This window comes from Salvia hispanica, chromosome 2 (assembly GCF_029641045.1).
Source record: "Salvia hispanica isolate PSC_SH4W2 chromosome 2, Shi_PSC_v1, whole genome shotgun sequence".
In the NCBI taxonomy this organism is placed as follows: Eukaryota; Viridiplantae; Streptophyta; class Magnoliopsida; order Lamiales; family Lamiaceae; genus Salvia; species Salvia hispanica.
Genome location: NC_142693.1, coordinates 31,251,141 through 31,274,365, shown reverse-complemented (window position 1 = coordinate 31,274,365; position 23,225 = coordinate 31,251,141). Strand labels below are relative to the sequence as shown.

The following is a 23,225-nucleotide window of genomic DNA, read 5'->3' as shown; positions in this document are numbered from 1 at the left end:
TCACTTATGTAATAATTTGCAACATTATATGTCAAGATTAAATATATATTGTGTTCGGTTCATGAGATTAAATCTCACAACTTAATTCTAGATGGATAATCATGTGATAATTAGTTATAGTTATCCCCTCCAACTAAAATACTGTCATAATTTAATCCTAGACGGATAATCATTTGATAACTAGTTTTAAGTCACCGCCCTATTTAAAATAATCTCAATACTTAATTAAAGATGGATTATCATATGATAATCAATCGTGAAAAACCAAACAACGCAATATACTACTATTTGATATCTTAAAATATATCTTTGTTAAACATATGTCTAAAAAAAAACAAAGCGAAGTGAGGTCTTAGTGTCTAACACAATAAAGCGAAGAAGAGAGAAGACTAATAATGGGAATATTGTCATGCGGAATCAACATAGTATCAAAACATAGAGGGCAACAAAATAATCTTTTTCAAAAACTCTCGTCCCTAAATCTCTCCCTCTTCTTTCTCCTCCTCCTCGGTCTCCCCAACACTCTCCCTATTCGGGTTCCATTCTTCCTCTAGAGTCTCCACCTCTTCGTCTTCTGCTTCAGCACTCACATGTGAAGGGGCCATCATGAGCATGTTCTCGATCTCCCTTCCCATTCTAGGAGGGGTCGAAGTACGGATCCCGAGCCTTGCTCTTTTGGGAGCGCGGGAGATATGCGGCTCCATGTCATAGCGATACTTCTGCAGGCGAGCTTGACCAGGTGGGAAGATCGGCGGAGGTGGGTAGCGTGGCGGTCCATCGCATGAAGCTGCTAACGCCGGAAGTAGCACTCCCATTAGGCCGCCCAAGTCTCCTCGCGGAGTGTACTCGGGCGGGCTATGCCACATGTATGGTTTTGCCGCTTTTGCGACCCATTGACTCCATGGGGGCGGTAGGGTGTGAATGAGCTTCACGATCCCTGAGTAGTGAGTGGCTCCCCCAAAAGCGTACGCGTCCATCCATAGGTCATAAAAGTTGGAGACATAAGTCAAGAGAAAGGTCCTCCCGTCCCACTTGTACCCCCGGTACTTCTCGACTGGGAATCTCTTGTTCCTTGCGTATCGGTTCCGCATCTGGGAAAATCGCTGGTTGGCCATCTACATAAAAGGGAATCTCATCGTCAACTCAAGGATAGAAGAAACAAAGAGGATATATGGCTCAAAATCAAAAGGAAGCTGGTAGTACGATGCATGCAAAGATGGATTTATGTACAAAACCAAAATACGGCATGATAAACATATTCGCATTTCATTTCATGGAAGACCTCTTTGATTGTTGTGTAATCAGTCACATGCGCATCCACCATTCACATTCCAATTATAGACTTTTGTATCTATTCTGGTCATTATTATATTCTAAACAAAGTTATTAAAAAGTAAAAATAAGTAAATACACAGTCAGCAACTGTTTTCCCACCTAAACAGTGTATCAGTGGCATTTCTGTGAATATCAACACAAATGCCACTTTATATTGATAGATTGACCCAAATAATTAAACAGGATCAATTAGGATAGTTGTACTTAAAAAGAAAAAGAAAAAGGAAAATTGAAGAAATATACTCCCATTCCAGCCTACACGTTTCGCTCCATTTAGAAAAAACACGTACTGCATACTCCCTTCACAATATACACCAATTCAAAGAGTACTCCTTATTAAAACTAAATCCAATTGGTATGAGGAATAAATAAAAGAAATACCCCCAACTTTACTTTTAGTCAAACACAAATATATTACTATTAAAGTAATAAACCATTTGACTATTACTCCATCCTCCACATATGCGTACTCCCTAGTCCCTACTCTCCACCAAAAAATGAACAGATCCAACAAAAATGGAGTTCCAAAACCCATCAGACTCAGTGTCGGATCCAGAAATTTTCGTTTAGGGGTGCATCAAACAATTATAGTTTTTTAATTCTTAAAAACACGAAGATGTGCATCAGAAGAAAATCGAAAAGATAAAAACAAAGAGAATTAAAATCCTTTTGAATATTTAAAAAATATATATAATGATAAAGATATAAGAAAATGGGTCAATTTTATTTTAGAAATAGGAAATGAATATGTGTGTCAATTGGATTGGTTTTAAATGCAATAGAAAAATCTAAAAAGAAAAAAAATATATGTATAAAATACATGAGTTGGAAAAACAGAAAAATAAAGATAGGTGCATTAAATAAGTTTCTATTTTCGAATACATTTTTGAATATTAAAAAAAAGAGAGAAAAGTATTGATATTACAGCTGCCCCTTTGTTCCAATGGATCCGTTTCCACCCCCGAAACAACCCCGCAGATAAGTTATAACTTTCGATCTTTAAAAGTTTGTTCATTTACTCGTTTTGCTTTGATTTCCCGATTATTAGATGAGTTTCAGATTGGGGAAAACGGCAGTGTACGATGCATGGAATGCGACAGTGTGTAGGAGAAGTGTATACCTCCGAGAGAACAGCTTTGTAAACTTGGTGAGTAGAGATGTGTGGGGGTTTTGGATGAATGGCCTCTGCTCTCACACACGTTTCTGTCACGGAAGGAAATTGTATGTTGAAAAGGAACTTGGAAAAAATCATCAATAATCTGTCGTTAGGGATTACCTTCCAAACAAGAATGAGAACGGCGAAAGGATGACGATGGGGCTGCTTCCGACCTCCCGACCTCTGTTGAGAAATTTCATTAGTAGGGAAGTGTGTAGTTTAGGAATTAGAACAATAAGGATAGAGAAGGCAGATTCGTTGAATTACCGCAGTCGTGTCAAAGGGGAAGGGGTCGGACTTAGTTCTTCTCAGCTACTCCCTTCTCTTCTTTCTGCAATCAAAGTTCCACAAGGATGAACACATAGGAGAAGGGGTTAGATGACAGATTGAAAAGGGATAGAAATTACCTCTGGTTAGAGTGGAAACTGGAAAGCAATGGACGATGGAGGATGCAGTGAGGCTATATGTGTGATACATACACAGACATGCAGTGCGCTGTTGCCAAACATTTAATACACACCCTCACTCTCTATACCAACTAATAATAGCTTCTACATCTGCAGCCGTGGTTTATTAAAAACAATATTTGGATTTAGCCAAAAATAACATAGATAAAGTAATGAGTTTATATTTTTATTATTTAGTTTTCCTTTTTTTACTCTTACTCTACTACTCCTCCCTCCGTTCCATAGTAATAGAGTCATTTTGCCATTATAGTACGTTCCATAGTAATAGAGCCATTTCCCTTTTTAGTAAAAGTCAACACTTTTTTCCACACCTACTTTACTCTCTCTTACTTTATTCTCTATTCATCTCTCTACCTTTTTCATTTTCCACTTTACTCTCCCTTTACTTAACTCACTTAAAACAATTCTTCTTAATCTTCATGCCGAAAAGAAACGCCTCCATTACTATGGAAGGGAGGGAGTACTATGCTACATAAGTTATAAGTACTATATTTAAGGGGTGTTCAGCTTGTAAGATGGTATTACACGATTAAATATATAGTGTGTTTAGTCAATGAGATTCAATCCTAGATTGATAATCATGGGATAATTAGTCATAGTTAATCCCCTTATGACTAAAATAATATCATAACTCAATCCTATATTATATCTTGGTAATATTTTATCTAGGAAACTGAAAATCACCGTATAGTGTTAAATGTTATACTCCCACCGTCCCACAAAAGATGTCACACTTTCCTTTTTAGTTTGTCCCACAAAAGATGTCACATTTCCTTTTTTGGGAAAAAGTTCTCTCTCACATTAATATAAATATTACTATTTTCTCTTTCCACCTAACACACAAAACAAAACCTCATAAAATCTCGTGTCATCCCGCAAGTGTGACATCTTTTGTAGGACGGAGGGAGTACTAATTATCGTATACAATCAATATCTCATACTTGGTTTCACAAGCATATGTCGTTCTTACTCATCGTGATCCATTTATTGTTATGTACATTCTAGTGTCATCTTAAGACAAGACAAGACCTGACTTGACTTCGAACTGGTACTAGCAACCGTTTTCGATAACTTTTTCATATTTATCTAGTTTGAGAATATTGTTAATTAATTGCTTCGACTAAAAAATCTTATGTAACCGTTAGTGTACCAATCAACAAACAACATAGAAGTATTTGTTTGTTCTACAATTTTCATTTTCATGAATTTAACCAACAAATAGTAATAAATGAAACCCTTTTCATAAGAAATTTGTTTTCATGATTTAAGTAAATAAGGATTTGCATTAAACATGCTTTTCTGTATCTATATATATACCCACTGGCGGATCCAGGAGGGGGCGGTCACCCCTTCCGCGCGCCGCCGCTTCCCCTTATCCCACCGGAAAACCTTCATGGTCGCCCCCTCCCTTGGCCGCTTACACTGCCCCGAAGAAGAAGGCCAAGACCAATTTTTTTTCTAGGCTACTAATTATTGATGTGCAGACCAATTCTTTTGATTATTTGAGGTTATAAGAAAAATTGTGTGGTATGAATGTCGGGGAGGAGTTTTCTCTCTACTTCTCTTTCTCTGGTTTTGAACGATAAAAATTTAAAAAGGGATAAGGAGGAGATGACTTTCCCATTTCATTTTTGACTTGGTCAAAATAATAACTTAACAGTACACTAATAGAGTAAAAACAGTAGTACTCCTACAATTATTTTTGTTCTCTTGTATGTATGGCAAGACATGGGTTAAAATTAGACAATTAAACCATGAATCATCTTAATTAGTTTAGTAGTAATAGTAGAATGTTTTATGATTTATTTTTATTTACAGTAGATAACTCAATATTTTTAATTTGTAAGACAATATTAATCCAAAATTAAACTTGGAACTAAAGTCATTTCGCTATAAATATCTATTCAATTATTTGCAAGCCATATTTATAGTATTTGAAATTAATGTGATAATCCATAATTCCCATTTATTCTATTATGTTTCTTCTTTTTTTTTGAAAGAAGAACATTGAAATTTTTTAATATTTTTTCTAATAACTAATCATGTTATTTATGTCAAATTTGATAGTCATATTATTTTTTACTTAATATTTCTACATCTAAAAAAAAGTCTCATACTTTGTTTTACCCGCCAATCGCTCTATATAGCCTCATACCGAAAGAATTTTCAAAATAAAACAATAATAATTATGTAATCCTCATGCTTAAATAAAAAAAAATAGTAGTATATCAAATAATAACCCATTATTTTTGGTGTATTTTGAGTATGTTTTTGTGAAACCGAAGGATAGAGGCGTAATGGTAATTCCGCCCCCTCCATTTTTCGTTTCTGGATCCGCCACTGTATATACCCTAACAAAAACAACAACGTCAGACGACAGAGTTAGTAACTAATAAAATTATTATGAATCTCGTGTATGATTCGTCCGACTTAAAAACTAGTACTATTATATGGAGTAAGATTAACTACACACTACCCAGTTCGATTCTCTCTACGAAAAAAATACTCCCTCCGTTCCCTCATAGTTGAGTCGTTTTTCCATTTCGGGAAGTTCCCTCATAGTTGAGTCGTTTCTAAAAAGGGAAAAAATCAGCACATTTAATGGTGATTTGAGCTCTGAATTAGAATCCCCTTATTACACTTAATTAACCTAATTAAACAATAAAAAAATTGAACCAACCCTAATTACTCTCATCTCACTTCTCCGCCTCCCCCCTCTCTCTCTAAGAACAAAATCTCTTCCTTCTCTCTGCAATTCAAAATTTCGTCGCCTCCCCCTTCCCGTCAAGAACAAGCATCTCTCCTTCCTCTCTACAATTCTAACCCTAAATCGGCTTCTCATTTCGCCGCCCCTCTCTCTACAACAAGGATCTCTCACTTCTCCCTACAATTCGAACCCCATCTATGGCGTGCTCCCCCTTACCGGCGCCGACGGTGGATGCCGCTCCCTTGTCGACGCCGACGGATGGTGATTTCGATTTATTGGAACTATGGTTTAATTTCGGATGTTGTAGTGATTTTCTGGAAAATTTTGAGTAATAAAGGCAGACCTTTATTTTTTTCTGATAATTTCTTGTTCAAAAATTAGGATTATGGATTGAATACACTTGAGTTCCTTAGCTAATTGAATTCCGATGACAGACCCCAAATCTAAGAAGTTTATATGAACATCAAGTTTGAAATTTTAAATATTTGATGGTGATAATATGTGAAATAGATGAAGATAGATGTTTACAGTTTTTATAGTTGCGTTGTTTCTTCTCACTCTTTATCAAATTAAGTTTGCAGTAGAGAGCAATGAAAAATTATGTGGTTCATTACATTTTCTTCTCTCTCTCGGATGCTGAAAAAAGAGTTTTAAGATTAATTCTATGAATGTGCATTTTAAAAAATCAAAGATTTTTTTATGTAAATAAAAGATTCAATTTTTACAAAAATGAAATTTAAATTTAAAAACATCAATCTCTTAATTTACTCTACTTTATTAGCTATTTATTTAACACACTAAACATTCTTTTCTTAGACTCCGTGCCGAAAAGTTCCACCTCAACTGTGAGGGAACGGAGGGAGTAATAAGAAAACTCGGAAAATTATTTATAATCAAGAATAATCATTGAGTGTGTGGGCAGTGTTTTGGGTCGCATGGGCCGAGATATGGGTGGATCTGATTTGAGTGGCCACGCTTGGGCTGTTGATGGGCTATCATCAACTGATCATGAGGTGAGTTGGGCAGGTGACGGGCTTTTGTTGTGGGCTTGGGAATCACAATTTCTAAATCATATAATCACATGATAGATACATTATTATAATAATATATTACAGGTGAATAAAATCTTCATCACAAGTGAATAAAATGTTTATGGTTAGTAGTTCTGCAATCAGAATTTATTATCAAATGGTTATGAACCTATAGAGGTGCGTTATATTGCTTAACTCATCCTTAAATAACTATTAACTCTAGGCATCAATAGTGAACATAAAATGTCAGTATTATGTCGATTCACAATATATTAGTTATAACTAATGGATTACTACAAATACATATTAATTTCTCTATTGGTATTTAATAATTTATATAATAATACAAAGATTAAAATAATTTATTTTTAGATAACAGTACAAAGATTTAAATAATTTGTTCTGAGATAATATATAAAGATTTAATAATACCAGAAAATTGTTTATCCTTAAAAATCATTAAAAAATTGTATAGAAACTTTCGAAAATCAAAGAACAAACATTTGAGATAATATGTGTACTACTTTTGTGCTATCTATATGCATTGTGAGTGGACAATTGTTCCACGTCATGGAAAGGTGCATTCACTAGCGGACACAAGAGCACACAATCGACTATCATATTGGAGGCAGTTGCTGACCAAGAATTGTGGAACTGGCATGTGTATTTCGGTGTCGCTAGGTCGAACAACGACATTAATTTGTTGAACGACTCTCCATTGTTTAACGAGCTGTGTGTCGGACGTTCGCCGAACATTGAATTTGTTGGAGCATATATACTCTTGTAGGAGTAATATTCATTTTTGTAATCTCCCGATTTAGAAAGGGGCACAAACCTAGTTTACAAATTGTACAAGGCTTTGTATAGTCTCAAGATAATTACTTTCACAACCAAATCTATCTTCTTATCCACATAGATGGTATTCTGATGAGTCGGTCAAATCAAGGATAAGTTTATAAGAATATCGATCAACATGTTAACTTTTCTCACTTCAGACAGGATCGTGGGAGGTACATCATCATTGTGATTCTTTATCGTTGTTGATTTCAAGCAATGTAGAACATGAATGTTATGTTGTTTCTTACTTTATTGTTAAAGTTTGGTGCTCTTGTACCAACAACAAGAATTTTGAATTAAAGTATCAATATTTTTGACATGTTGAGTTCAGCTCTAATTTACATTCGTCTTGACAATATTATCCTCTTGTGAAGACATTCTAGAATGGATTTCATGATATGCACTAAGATTAAATAGCAACAATAAAAAATCAATCGAATGGTTAATAATACGTTAAGTGGTGTTTTGTCGATATTAAACACACGTATGAATTCATGAAATCGGCATATTATAGTGCTTGTTTCTTCTCTTGTTCGTTGTCTGTAGGGATTTTGAGCTGTCCTTGGGTACTAGCTGCATAGTCTTACCAGTTGGGTTGTTATATCTTGTGCTCTCCTCACTTTTTTTTTTGTAATTTTAATTAGAGTTCTTTTGGTGCATCTTTTATCAAGTATAAAAAGAAATACTCAAATCAAAGATTAACCAACTGACATACTGTGAAAAAAAAATAAATAAATAAATAAATAAATTGAAATTTAATAACTCCACCGGTTAATGCAAATCCAGACATAACCTATTTTTTTTTAAAAATAACCATCAATCCGGTCAGTACTCAACTGGCTACATATAAATTTTGACCCGATTTGCACTTTACATGAATCTGTTAGTGACACGATCATATTCATGTAGTTACACTAGATAATGACAGAATAAGAGAGATAAAAAAAAATCAATAAAACCTAATTTCACTCCACAAAAGATAAAGAAATTCAAAATAATGAAACGATTATCAACAAAGTTCTCAAGGGAGAAGCTTACCCCAAAATAATGCTATAGATCTTCAATTCTATTACCATGGCCCAAACTCATCTCCTAAACTACCAAAGCACTTTTCTAAATGATGGCCTGGAACATGATTGTTCTACTACACATGGCAGTCTTCTCACTCTTCCATTCTTTTTAACTACCAGAGCACATCTCCTAACATGATTGTTCTGTTACCAGTGCAAAAACTGTAGCTTGAGGAGAGGTAGAGTTGAGAACTTTCATCAACAAAGAGGGTCAATATTGAATATTTCCGATAAAATATAAAATTAAATCAACAACAAAAATTTTATAGCCCTAATGAAAATGAAATGAAGAATATACACATAATCAATCATCCATAATCCATCCCATAAATTCAACATCCCAAAGTAAAATGAATCAAACTAACACAGAGGTTGGTTCCAAAATTTTAAAGCCCTATTCAAAGAAAATCTGTGTCCCTCTTTCGAAATTTTTAATCACTGTTACGTAAAAAGAAATGGTAAATCTGAAAACAAAATGACATAATATACTACACAAAATGTGGTGAGATATTCAGGTTTTCAGTCGAGAATACCTGATGATCGGCTGTTGAAATCAACTCTCCAGATTAGGGTGCAGTGGTCGCAGAAGAAAGATGAAAAGAGTTGAGAGAAAATCAGAGTGACCCGTTTTTTGTTATGACCCGCAATAGGATCCACGTGTTTTTCATTTTTGACCCGTAGAATTGAAATTGTGGATTTTGAATTCTTTCTTTTTAATCATTGAATTGAAATAGTGGAATTGATGGAATTGGAATTGGAATTCAATTCCAAATTCATAGAAAATTATGATACCAAACAGCAAAATTGGAATTAGAACTCCCAATTCCAATTTCATAGCTTGAATTCCATATACCAAACACAGCCTAAGTGGTGTTTTTGTCGACATTAAACACACGTATGAATTCATGAAATCGTCATATTAGGTGCTTGTTTCTTCTTTTGTTTAGTGTCTGTAGTAATTTTGAGCTGTCCTTGGGTACTAGCTGCAATAGTCTTACCAGTTGGATTGTTAAATCTTGTGCCCTCCTCACTTTTTTTTTTTTTTTAATTTTAATTAGTGTTCTTTTGGTGCATCTTTTATCAAGTATAAAAAGAAATACTCAAATCAAAGATTAACCAACTAACATACTGCAAAAAAAAAAAAAAAAAAAAAAAAAAAAACCAAATAAATTGAAATTTAATAACTCCACCGGTTAATGCAACTCCAGACATGACCTATTTTTAAAAAAAAATAATCATCAATCCGGTCAGTACTCAATTGGCTACATATAAATTTTGACCTGATTTGCACTTTACATGAATCTGTTAGTGACACAATCATATTCATATAGTTACACTAGATAATGACAGAATAAGAGAGATCAAAAAGAATCAATAAAACCTAATTTCACTCTACAAAAGATAAAGAAATTCAAATATATAGTCCATAAAAGAAGAAAATACTTTCTCTATTTCCCTAAAAAGATATATCATATTAAAATAAAGTTCAAACGATCGAATCATGTAAATTTATTGAAAAATAATTCGAAGAGAAAACGAGTCAAAATCATAAAAGGAAATAATCATGGACAATTCTCAAACTGAAACTATGCTCCCTCTGCACTCAATAAACATTGAGTGCGACGACGGCAAGTAATGCCTGCAGACGAACTCACGTGCATGATAATCATAAACAAACGATCCCCATTTGCAGTATGGAAGCTCGAAAAACACAAAACCTGCCCCTCCACTGCTCAGGTGCCGCAAAGGGCACTATCTCATCCATCATCACACGATTCCAACTGAATTTGCTTCCTTCACATCTCGACTCACAAATCTGCACAACTCTATCACCAGTCTCACATCAAAGGTAAAGTAGCGAAATGAGTGCTCATCTTCTGCAAAAATCGAACACTCACTTAAAACAGTTGGCAACGTGATTATCCGAAACACTTCATTCTTCATGTCAAAGGACAGTATTCTCGATGTAAAACCATGCCCTCCCATAAGCCAGTGCGCAAAGTGGCCATTCTTGCAACATGATTTTATGGGACTAACCTCGTAAAATTATGTTCTATAAGTGATCCTGCAGTCTACTGCTAACTCCCTCCAAGAATCTGTCGTCCTTGAATACAGTTGAGCATGAAGAAAACGGTGTTTAAGACACGTAAGCACCTGCACCACTTTGTAATCTTCGTCGAAACCAATTGCAACGGATCGTTGTTGTAACATCCCGAATTTCCGAACCCTAATTTTAGAGCCCTAGAATTTAATCTTGATTATGTGGAGTCGTGAATGCATTTATTGCATGATGTTATGGCCGAGTCGAGTCTAGGGTTTGCGTTGGAAGTTTGAAAAAGTCAAACTTATTGACTTGTGTGATGTGGCATGTGATTTATTAATTTATGTGGTACATTATTTGTTTAAAGGTGAGTGAAAATGTTAGGGAAAATTTCCATAAATATTGTGACCCTATTTTTTTTTCCTTGTTGAAATTTTCGAACCCTGGACCCCTTTGAAGAGGAAATTCTATTTTTCCGGATTTAATTTAATTCTTGGGATATTTATCCAAATTAAATCCAAGACCCAATTATTTTCTTATTTTTATTGAGAAAAATCGGCCCCCTTGTTTCTTGGTGATTTTCGAAAATCACCTATTGTGGGAAGGAATGAATTATTTTATTTTAGTTAATCCCTTATTTGATTTCCTTCTATACCTAGAATTTAAATATTCTACCAAATCTTTCCATACCTCAAGAGATCTTGCCTTATCTTATTTTAGTTAATATTAAAAATCCATGCCTTATTTAAAAGGCATAGGGAACGCCTATTTCAATCTCTTTTTAGGAGAATTCTTATTTTTATTTTGCTCCGTGATATTTTATTCTACTCCGTAAATATACCAAAACAAGGTCTTGGCTATTTTAGAAGCCTAATTTTCGAAAACTACAAGGGATTTTGCCCTAGAGTTTATTTTTGGTATTTCTTCTTCCCTACTCCATAATATTGATTTATTTAATTGTGGAGAATAAAATCTTACCAAATATTCTAAAGATCTTTTTGAGCTCTATAAATAAGAGAGACCCCTAACCCTATGCCCTATAATTTTCGCCCCACCCTAAGTACACGCCTCCATCTCCTTTCTCTCACTCTCTCAATTTTCTTCTACTTTACTCCATTAATCCTCCATCCTTTGTGAAGAAATAGAGTTAGAGCCTCAAGATTTTTGAAGAACCAAGTCTTTACTTCGTTTCTACCGTTCGTTTTTCTCTAAAAAGGTATTTTGTTGGTAAGTTTTTCATCTTCTTCGACTCCTCTTCTTTCTAACCGATTAATCGGTCTTCTTGAACCCCCATGCATCTTATTTGAGTGAAAGTGGGATAAAGGGGATATGGGAATATGTATATGTGTGTGGCGTGTGTGTGTGTGCGCGTGTCGTGTGTGTGTGTGTGTGTTGTGTTTGTGTAGTGTGTGTTTGATGGCTAAATATTCTTGTGTGACATATGTTGATGTTAGATCTAGATTTGAGATGCGAATGAAACTTGTGATTAATTAGTAATGATAAGTTAAATCGGTGGGAAAAGGGGAAAGTTTGAGACATGCATGAGTAAGAGTAGTGTTGAACCTAATTTGCGATATGTGCCTATGTGATTAAAAGGTGAAACTTTGGTTGCGAAGCCGGATAACGGAAAAGCGAAACTACTTGAAATCTAAGCAGTCGAGGTGGGCTTTACTCTAAAAACTCTCTTTTATTTTGTCAAAAATATTGATTGGTGTTATAAGGGTGGTTTAACTGTTATGTCATGCCTATGTATGTTTTATTGTGATATTGTGTGTCTGATGCCTGGTTTGTGAGTCCGCTCCATTGGGCTATATGGTTATGGATATGTTATGAATTCGGGCCTGAGTATAGGCCGCAAACCCTACCAGGCTGTGTACACGAGGGGGATCGGGAGCCGTCCTTGCTAGTCGGCCGGTCTCGTGGGTGAAAAGTGTGGCCACACTTTCGTCGCACTATGGAAAGATTGTGATTGATGAATTGTTGAGAAAATGGAGATTATTTTGACTGGCCAGTCTATGAAAATATATTTTATGATACTCGTGATATTTCTCTTATAACTGCTTAAAACTCGAGTTCACTTGGTAAGGGTGGCATAACTTATAAAACGTTTTGGCAATGAGCTCACTGAGTATTTCAAAATACTCAGCCTTGCATGTGTTTTCCTTATGTGCAGGTTGAATGACGACAGGCGGTGGCGGGTGTTGAGGATGATAACTAATTAAGATGGATATTTTGAACTTCGAGCTAGTTGTGTCTTCATACATAGCTATTCTTTCTCTTGGTCGTCTTCCGCTGAGTTTTGATACACTTTAGGATTTGTTTTTGGATGTTTGCAGTTTTCCTTCGATTTGAGGCCTTAGACTTTTCTTGTGGTTTTTATCTTGAATATTTTTTCATACTCTTGAGAATTTGATCTTTATTTATGATACCCCTTTCTCTTTCTTATTCGAGCTTCTAGGTTAAGTTGTTGCTTTAAATGCTCTGATAGTTCTTTTAAATCTCTTGGTCAAAATTCTTTAAATGAAACCCCAGCCCTTGTTCATTTCTTCGAGTCCGTTTGGTAGCAGTTACCGCATTTATTGTACCCTAGGAGAGCGGGCTGTTACAGTTGTCCTATTGAACATGAGGGGCCAAAAGATGTAAGTGGGAGATTCTTGACTTGGCCTAGAAAAGGATTGCATATAGCTATAGGAATCGTAATATTCCTGGGGTCAATGCAGATTAGACCCTTAACCGACCCAACTATCGTAGGTACTAATTCCCAATAGATGTTAGCATATTCATATGACATTAAATCCTTGTGGTTGTGTTGGAGTTGGAGATTTACTAATACTTTGTTCGGCTCAATACCCTCATGATTAAAAGAAATTTGTATATATATTGTGTCCTCTGGCAGGTTGTTGTCATTGAGAGTGTGCAGTTTTCTAAATATGAGAATCGATAACGTCGTGCCAGAATCTCCAGACAGTTCTGAGTCTCAACATAGATTTTATGGGCAGACGCAACAGAATTTCTATCAACACATCCTCTGTTATTGCTATGTATTGACTACTAGCAATGTGGGATCCATGATTTCCGGTTTGAGGGTGCGACATATAATTATAGCAACTTCGAGGCTTCGAGTCCGAGTTATCGAGGATGGCATTTCATCACTTAAGGATCAACCAAAACAATCAAGATTATATAAGGATATATCTGAATTGATACCTATCATTGTTAAAACCAAATCACCAATTTCATCGCAAAATTAATAAAATGATTAATGTACATACTACATTGTCGATACCATGAAAATCAATACCTGATAAAAATAAAGATCACATAAAATTTAGAAATTGTTTACCTCAGTGCTTTGAGTTTCTGTGGTTGTTTTCTTGTGGTTAGAATTTCGATTGTGATAAAAAAAATTAGAAACCTGCATCGTTGAAGAGTGTAGTTTATTATGATTTCCTATTTTTATGGAGTTTGTTTTTCTTATTCCTTCCATTATAAATAGTGGCATCATGAGAAAGATAAAGTCGAGATTGAATACAAGGCTTTCCTATATTAATTATATACTCCGTTAGTCCCAAAGTCATATTTGGTTTAGTCACGACTCACGAGACTCAAGAAATATAATTAAAAATAAGTTTGATTAAACAGGACTCGTACTCGCAGAGGAGGAACTATATTATATTATAGTAGAAATTATGAATACACAAGTTATGAATATACAGTCTATTTAGTTAGGAAAAATTATAATCTAGCTGAATAAATTCATTTAATTAGGAAAATCACAAGGTTGTGGGGTTATTCCTTCCATTTATATGATTAATTTATGGATTATGTGCTCGATTTATGAACTTTCTAGTCAATTATTATACATTATAATCAACTTTGCTACTTTTCACAAAAAATATGGTATTTTTTTTTAAATTTATATATCCAATCAAACAAACTATTCACTACTAATATAGTAGAAATATTACTAATATATTTTTTACCTAGTCTTATTGGAAAGTATTATTTTTTTTATCTAATCTTATTGGAAACTATATATTTATGATGGATTAGTAGGATTAACAAAATGTATTTTTTGTCTAAATCTTATTGAAGTACAAATAATGAGTAGGGAGATAGTTTTTAATATTATTTTGTTTGTAATTTTTTTTATTTTTATAAACTATTAATAATAATTTTTAAAAATATACTTTTTTTGCAATACGTAAGATAAAAAGTTGAATGGTGTAGATATGGGTTTTCCATGTTCATTACTTACATACACGCGAATGGGGCACTGGGAATAAAAATGATATAACCAAGCAAACAATTACTCCCGCGGTCCCACAAAGATTGTTTCATTTTTTTCATTTTCGTCCGTCTCACAAAGTTTGGCCTATTTCACTTTTTAGCATTTTTGGTAACGGACTTCGTATTCCACTAACTCATTCATACTGACATTTTATTATAAATATTCCACTAACTCATTCATACTCACATTTTATTATAAAGCTAATATATAAAAATAGGACTCACGTTCCACTAACTTTTTCAACTCACTTTTCATTACATTTCTTAAAATCCGTGTCCGGTTAAAGTGAGACAATCTTTATGGGACGGAGGAGTATTTATAATCAAGAATAATCTACGCAGTGGCGGATCCAGGATTGATAAACGGAGGGGGCGAAATATATATTAGTAGGTTGGTTTAGGGCGAAAATGACAATTTTTTTCAATTTTTAGGGCAACGTCGGAGCAAACGGAGGGGGCGGACATGGTAATTTTACGTCTGAATAAAAAGAAATTAGTCGCACGAAGGGGCGACCGCCACTGAATCTACGATTGTGTGGGGCAGGGGGGGGGTGTTTTACCGTTTGTTTCGCTTGGGCCGTTGATGGGCTATCATATAGTGCAGTGGCTTGGTCTGTTGGTCATGAGGTGAGTTGGATATGTGATGGGCCGTTATCGTGGGCTTGGGAGCATCAGAATTCAAACTCTTTTCTAAGAAGAAATAATTTTAATTTATGTACAAATTATTAATTACTAGTATGCGGCAATTGATATATGAATTAGGGGAGGTAATTGATTGCTAAGTAATTACCGATCTAAAATTGAGACTAATTTTCAAACCATTAGATTAGAAGATATTGTGGTTAATATAATGCTAAGTGTAATATATTATAAATTTAAATAATAATTAATTAAATTAAAAGAATATTAATGTCAAATTCAATGTGTAGTAATTATAACTAACTACTTTTTCTCTCCTCAAAATCATCTCAAATCTTTAAATTTACGTAACACTCTCAATTTAAATTATTTTTTCGCAAAAAATATATCAAATTAAAGATAATTTAATAAGGATTCCAACAAGATCTCAATTGCATATGTTCCGACGATGTTCGGGTGATGAAATTTGATAAATTATATTTCAATTTTCGTAAATGTTGATAAGCAGCTTTTATAACAAATGCAACAAAAAATCTCAATATATTGTAGGCAAAATCTCAATATTATGCATGTCCAATCTCAATAAAAATGTGTTGATATTTTCTTGTCCTTGTATTGATATTCTAATGTCATATTGTTGATATTTGTAATACACAATGTTGATATAAAAAAACATCCACGAAAATTATCATATGATAATATAATGACGATATTACCCTTTTGTTGATATTTTGTCTACTATTTATTGAGATTTGTGAGCTTTAATCTCATCCACTCATTTTAAAATCCAAGGATGGAGATTTAGTCTTGATTTTGGATTAGAGTGCTATAAGCATTAGAATAGGACGAATTAGTATGTTTCTTTTTTGAACTGTTTATAGTAAAATTATTAGTCACACACATTTATATCATGCTTATTTGTCTTATCGAGATGGATAGAACATCTTATATGACATACTACAAAAAAATTGTAAAATCGCAGGTTATTAAAGAAAAGCATAAGTTATCAACGGGTCGCAGCACAGTTGGCAGCGTGAAGCTGTGGTGACCATGAGGTCAAGGGTTCAAACCCCGCCACCCGCTGGGAGACTTTTAGCCTTAATCCACAAACCCCGCTACCCGGAGACTTTCGGTCTTAATTCGCAAAACCGGTACCACTGGGAGACTTTCGGCCTTAATCCGCAAATCCCGTCGAGCAGGATTAGTCGGATTCGTTCGCTATACATGTGGTTAAAACCCAAAAAAAAAAAGAGAAAAACATAAGATTTAGACATTTTTTTAAAATTGTAGTTAAATTTACTATATTTAGTAGTACTTAGGTAAAACATCCACTTATTGTTATCCTTACACAAAATAAATACTACTAGTAGACTCAAAATATTTTATTTATATAAACTCGTTATTGCAAATCTTCTAGTAATATAATCCACATACTAGTTCCATTTCATTAAAATTTAAAATAGGGGTGTTGACAAAAAAACCATATATTTTATTCAAATTCTGATATGTTTCATAAATTTGAAAATTATTTGTGAAATCATAAATTAACATTTTTCTAAAAATTTCTATATGTTTTCATTTGAATGAAATTGTATCTAAAGTGATATCCGAATAATTTAATGAGGATAACACCACCAATAAATTTTATCATTTTTCTCAACACAATGAGCAAATGACTCAAGCGTATCATCAATTTGAAATATGTGCAGTGCATCTAACCAACAACATACTGTAAAAAAAAGTTGAAATATTTTGTCATAAAATAATTGAGAAAAAAATATTAAAATCCATAGTTTTTGCTGCTGATTTTCAAAATTGTTGTATGACAAACCATAATTTGACTAAAATTCATTATTTTTCTAACAATAACCAAAAAAAAAAAAAGTCCTACCTAAATTCTAGGAATATACTTATGTATCATCCATAGCAGTATAGTTTTACGATTGACTGTTGAAGAAAATTCCAACAACTTATTTGCAATTAATCTGGTGTGTGGTAAGAGAGAACTAGACTTAATGACTTTACACAAAACACATGAATATTGTGAACCTCTGAAATTCCAATAGCTTATTTGCATTTAATGTGGAGTGTGATATGTGGAGAACTGTAGAAGCAAATAAATTTTACTTAATGACTACACAAAAACATGAATTTTATCTCTGACATCAAAGATTAACCAATTTGATTTCAACTCTTCCTTTACTAATTTTATTTTTTTAAAACGATAAAATATTTATCTCCACCCGAATTTAAGCTAAGCATTTTGTTGTGGTTTTTCCTAATTACATTTCGTTCCCATTTTCTTCCATATAATGCAAGTATTAATTAATGAAATCATCAGTTTAGGTAAAAGAACAAAAGATGTTAAAGTGGATAACATTATTTACAATATACCCTCGTGATGTCGACCTAATGTTTTCAACTTCGCCATTTCTAGTTCCACGAAATGTGGAATCAGAACTGACCAAGACGCTTCTAATTCAACGGACAAATTTTCTACAGTTCTTTTCAAGTTTTTCTGATTTTCCTTATTTTTTTTTTGCCGACGATTCTGATTGTATCACTAGTTTACAATTCAGATTAGCGGAACTACTGCGAAGTCACCCTATTTAATTATGACAATTCCATAACCACTGATCCGAGCAAAATCGTCGATTTTGTTTTACCAATCTTCCCACCGTTCTTTTTTGGGTTTTCCACGACCTCTTTCAATCTTCTAGATTAATTTTTTGATTTTTGTGATCTTTACTTATTTTGAACAAAATCTCTTGTTTTCTGCTCGACATTACAAAACCATAACTAGATGACCTAAAGAGCAAAGCCAGTTTAGATTCGCCTCATTTACGACGATTCCAATTCTAGATCCACAACCACGCAATACGATTTCAACCAAATCGACATTTCTGATTTAACCATGCATCTCGAACAATATCCCACATGGCAATTCTAAGACCTTTTGTGCAAGTAGCCCATGATTGATTGTAGCATGGCATAGGGCATAACCACTAGAGGGTGTTGTTCCCATGCACACAACCCCACACCATGAAATGATTACACTCTCAAAAAGTCCACCCAACTCACACACACACACTCCTTTTAGTCTTTCTTTTCTTTCCTAGTTCAACCAGAAACAGTTAAATCCACTCCCCATCATCCAACCGCAAAAAAGGTTCAATCTTTAAGATGCAAGATCCCAACTCCAAGCAGCAAATGCCGCCCCTCTCCGCCGCAATGCGCCACCGCCGCGCCCACTCCGAGGTCAACTTCCGTCTCCCCGACGACCTAGATCTGGGCTCCGACCCCTTCGACGCCCCCGCCGCGAGCTTCGACGAGATGGGATCCGAAGACGATCTCTTCTCCACCTACATGGACATTGAGAAGCTCAGCGCCGCTCCCGGATCTGCCGCCGCCGACGATGACGCCGACAAGAGGCCGCGCCACCGCCACAGCAATTCCGTCGATAGCAGCTCCAGCTTCTTGCTCAGCGACAGCAGCATCGAGGCCAAGAAGGCTATGCCCCCCGACAAGCTTGCTGAGCTCTGGACTATTGATCCCAAACGCGCAAAAAGGTGCGATCTTTACTCATTTTGTGTGTGGATTTGATCTGGGTTTTATGCTTGTGTTGGATCATGGACTCAAGATTGGATCTTGGGATGGATCTATCTCTGTGAATCTTGAAATTCGATGTGTGGATTTGAGTGATGTGTTTCTCTTTGTTATTGCTGTGATTGCATTAATTGAGTTGTAACAGTTGCTTAGTCTTTTCTAAGTAATTGAGTGTTGGGATCTATATTTGGTTTGTGGTGTAGTTAAGGTCCTTTTGGGTAAGGATTGCTGTGTGAATTTGGGCATTTATCTCAAATGTAGTTATTGCAAAGCAACCCTTTTGATGGCAAGGGTTTATAACTTTGAAGATCTTGATTGGTTTTAGTGGATGATTTGGAAAAATCCAGTCTTTTTCTAGGTAATGATGGCTATATTGTGTATGAGCTTTACTTATTGTCAAGAACATTAACTGCTTTAGCTGCGACTGCTCGTGCATTTTTCTTGTGTGGTTTGTGATGAATCAAGTGGTCTGGATTTGGTAACATACTTTAGCAGAAGAAGTTGTGACGAAAATACGTACTAAATCAACTTAAATATAGTAAAACCAATGTTATTTATTGCAGAATGCAAGTGTTTTCTTAAGGGATTAGATGTGGTCATGCACTTTGAACTCAGCTAATAAAACTTGGGGTTGGAAAATATCAGCTTAGTTATCAAACTGGATTAGTATGTCGAATTTCGGACGTGTACACCTTGCAATTCGGTAATCTTGTCTACTTTTTCCTCATTTTTCCAATTCTTTGGTGAACTTATGTAGGTATATTGCATTGATCGCTCAAGGGTCTTACTTTCGTTTCTTCCCGCATCCCTTCACAATCCACTCTAATATTTGTTGTCAATTTGTCAGAGTATGCTTGAAATGAGATGAGATGTGTTTTCTTATTCAGTTTTGTAGCTTGTGATATGCTTCATCATCAACGGCCTTTTATCGACAATCACAACCATTTTGTCGTGCAGGATTCTGGCAAATCGGCAGTCTGCTGCTCGATCAAAAGAAAGGAAGGCCCGGTATATATCTGAACTGGAGAGAAAAGTTCAGACGCTTCAAACTGAAGCAACGACTCTCTCTGCGCAACTCACTCTGTTCCAGGTATGTCTACTGGAGCAAAACATGTTACTACAGTCTTAACTTTACGATGTTTCTTATGCATTTGTTATCTCTTTCAGAGAGACACAACTGGACTCAGTAATGAGAATACGGAGCTTAAGCTTCGGTTGCAAGCCATGGAACAGCAAGCTCAACTACGCGATGGTAAATACTAATGCAGTAACAATCTTTCTAATGCATCAACTCTTGAATTGGGGAAGTTTTCATCTGATAAGTCCCTTAGAACTACTCGTGCCATCGCTCACAAGTACTTGTGCTTTGAAAGTTTGCTTCTTGATCCTTCTGAATTTAGCATTGATACAAGATTAGAGTTCTTAATGTGATTTAAAACGAATTTGAGATGAAATTCACTATATTGTCTTGAAAATATGCAGCACTCAATGAAGCACTACGGCAGGAAGTAGAAAGACTCAGAGTCGCGACTGGAGAAATGTCGACCACATCAGATACGTTCAATCTAACCGTGCAGCACCTTCCCTACAACCAGACCACATTCTTTTCCAACCAGCCTCAAGCTGGCTCAAACGAATCATTGAACACACAAATGCAGCAGTTTCACACACTTCAAGCCGGCATGTCAAGCCACCAGCAGCATGCCATGCTCTCTGCCAATCACACAAGGCAACTCTCCGACTCAATGCACCAAGACCCTCTCGGACGATTTCAAGGCCTTGATATCAGCAACGGAACCACTCATGTGAAGTCTGAAGGCCCCTCTATATCCGCCAGTGAAAGCAGTAGTACATTCTGATTTTCAGGTTCTTTTGATTTTTTTTATCCCCGAAAATCTGTTTGTTCATAGACTGACACCACCGCGTTTAACATCCAGAATCATCAGCAATCCACATTTTTTCATTAACTTTTTTTCTCTCTTTCTTTCTTTGGAGTTAACTGGTTGTTTTAGGTTCCCCCTTAGTGTTGTAGGTTTGTCGTTGTTCTTTGCGTTGGGAGCCGGTTAAGTCTTCGTTTCGTCTACATTTTGATTTATTCGTTTAAACTGAGAAATCATAGGTTGTGTTGTATGTCGATTGTAATGAACTTGCACATCAGTTTGTGTTGGTTTACTGATAGATTTTTTAATTTTTATGCTTTGCTCTTCACTCATTTCAACTGTTTGCATTTCATTTACCTTTTCAAATAGTATCATTTTTTTAGTAAGTGTAATCTACACTCAATCATTACACTCACATTTCATTACAAACTAATAGTACTAGTATAAAATTGAGGTTCACATTTCACTATTTTTATTTCACTAACTTCTCTTCATATTTTTAAAATTTGCAGCGAATTTTAAATTGTAGGCCGATGGAGTAATAACTAGTAGTATGATCTAAAGGGAAAGAACAATTAAATTCTCGAAATATTAAACTTTTAATAATTACATTCTCGAAATTTCATTACATAGTTGTTATAGTTTAAGCATTTACTTGCTATTTACAGTAGATTGAGAAATAATTGCGAAAGCGTAAAAGTACATTGGGTGTTGAGTTCTAATTTTCCCATTGGTCATTTGTTTTCATGTTTAATGTTGAAGTCTAATTTTCCCATAGAAGTCAGCCATATATTTATGATATTATCGATTACAGTAAATATATGGAATAAATAACACATGGTATTTTGGATGATAATAAATAATAATAATAATAATAATAATAATAATAATAAAATACGAAATAATATAAATATTTATTGTTGGTCGACCAAATAAGTTGTTAGTGTCTATATTGTGTGGCTCTACTGTGATTTATGCCCCACTTTATTAATAGCAATATTGTGTATCCAATTTACACTATAATGCATTAACTTATATGCCACATTTTGTAAATAGCATTGTGTAACGAATGCATGTGATATGCTACGACTTATACATAAATATTGAAGACTTTTTTTAATATATTGGTTCAAAAAAACAAAAGGAAAATGAAGACTATAATTGTAGCATTTTAATATGTCAGCAAAGGGGGCCAGCAAAAGCAAATAAAGGCATAAATAACCACCTTCTATTAATAATATCTTTCCCATAAATCATGGTAATGCCCATCCACTTGTTCATTGACGAAATTAATATTCATTAAATACGACGATATTAATTTCTATCGACGTAACATAAGTAATGCAGTTATATGTGATTTGATTGCCCAAAGACCACATAATCGATTTTGGTATTTGACGTGCTTTATAAATCATTTCTTTTTTTGATTTGTAGAAAAATAGACACATCTAAATTCTTCAATATTTAGGCAAATTATTTACAAGGAAATTACCCGTACCCGCACCCGACCTTGATATATTCGATTGAGTACCTGATACCTGATGAATATTGGGTCGAGTCGGAAATTATATGATGCTCGCTAACTGTTTCGACACTATTTCTCATAATTTGGTATTTTACCAATAAGCCCATAATTTAAAGAAATGTAGCCCTCATATAAATGTATCACTAAGAAAATTAATTACATGGATTGACAAATGTTTTTGAACCACCTACATAAGATCATTATGTATACGTATATGTTGCGTAGACCAAGAATTAGGACCCCAAAATTAAATTGGCTTGTAGCCTCACTAAGGGCCAATACTTGCCCTACCATGACCTAACTATATATATTAATTGCACATGGCAAACATAGGAGTTTATGCATTGAAATTCAATAAAATTAGTTTTCAACGAACTGATGATGGCAATGAGGTGATATATGTTCATGGATAAATTAGAAAATAATGAATTTTGTGTTTGATTAAAATAAGATATGAATCATATGCCTACATTCTACATGAGTACTATGAGAAACAAATAACTAAGTAAAAGTAGTAATAAATATGAAGTTGTCATTGTAAGTTTAATTTTTATTTTCTCATGTTGTGAGAAATGACTAGTAGTAGTATGTAAATTGTTTTTAGACAGATAACTAATTGGATTGAGTCTGTGCGATCCTTG

The 23,225-nt window shown here is 34.5% G+C and overlaps 2 protein-coding genes across 2 annotated transcripts; one reads left to right on the top strand and one right to left on the bottom strand.

The window, feature by feature from the left end:
- Positions 1-476: 476 nt before the first annotated feature.
- Positions 477-2,534, bottom strand: LOC148932173 (uncharacterized). Its single transcript, XM_089065018.1, has 2 exons — positions 2,456-2,534; positions 477-1,115 (listed from the first exon to the last, which is right to left on the bottom strand). The coding sequence occupies exon 2, from the start codon at positions 1,113-1,115 to the stop codon at positions 477-479; it is 639 nt and encodes a 212-aa protein (XP_088921144.1). The 5' UTR covers positions 2,456-2,534.
- A 16,083-nt stretch (positions 2,535-18,617) lies between these two features.
- Positions 18,618-21,373, top strand: LOC125211682 (Basic-leucine zipper (bZIP) transcription factor family protein). Its single transcript, XM_048111578.2, has 4 exons — positions 18,618-19,142; positions 20,137-20,269; positions 20,347-20,431; positions 20,662-21,373. The coding sequence occupies exons 1-4, from the start codon at positions 18,757-18,759 to the stop codon at positions 21,036-21,038; spliced, it is 981 nt and encodes a 326-aa protein (XP_047967535.1). The 5' UTR covers positions 18,618-18,756; the 3' UTR covers positions 21,039-21,373.
- Positions 21,374-23,225: the final 1,852 nt, after the last annotated feature.

Coding starts and splice junctions, on each gene's coding strand:
- LOC148932173 (XM_089065018.1), bottom strand. CDS start 1,115: ATGGCCAACCAGCGATTTTCCCAGATGCGGAACCGATACGCAAGGAAC.
- LOC125211682 (XM_048111578.2), top strand. CDS start 18,757: ATGCAAGATCCCAACTCCAAGCAGCAAATGCCGCCCCTCTCCGCCGCA. Junction 19,143..20,136: donor GATCCCAAACGCGCAAAAAG/GTGCGATCTTTA, acceptor TTTGTCGTGCAG/GATTCTGGCAAATCGGCAGT. Junction 20,432..20,661: donor GCAAGCTCAACTACGCGATG/GTAAATACTAAT, acceptor GAAAATATGCAG/CACTCAATGAAGCACTACGG.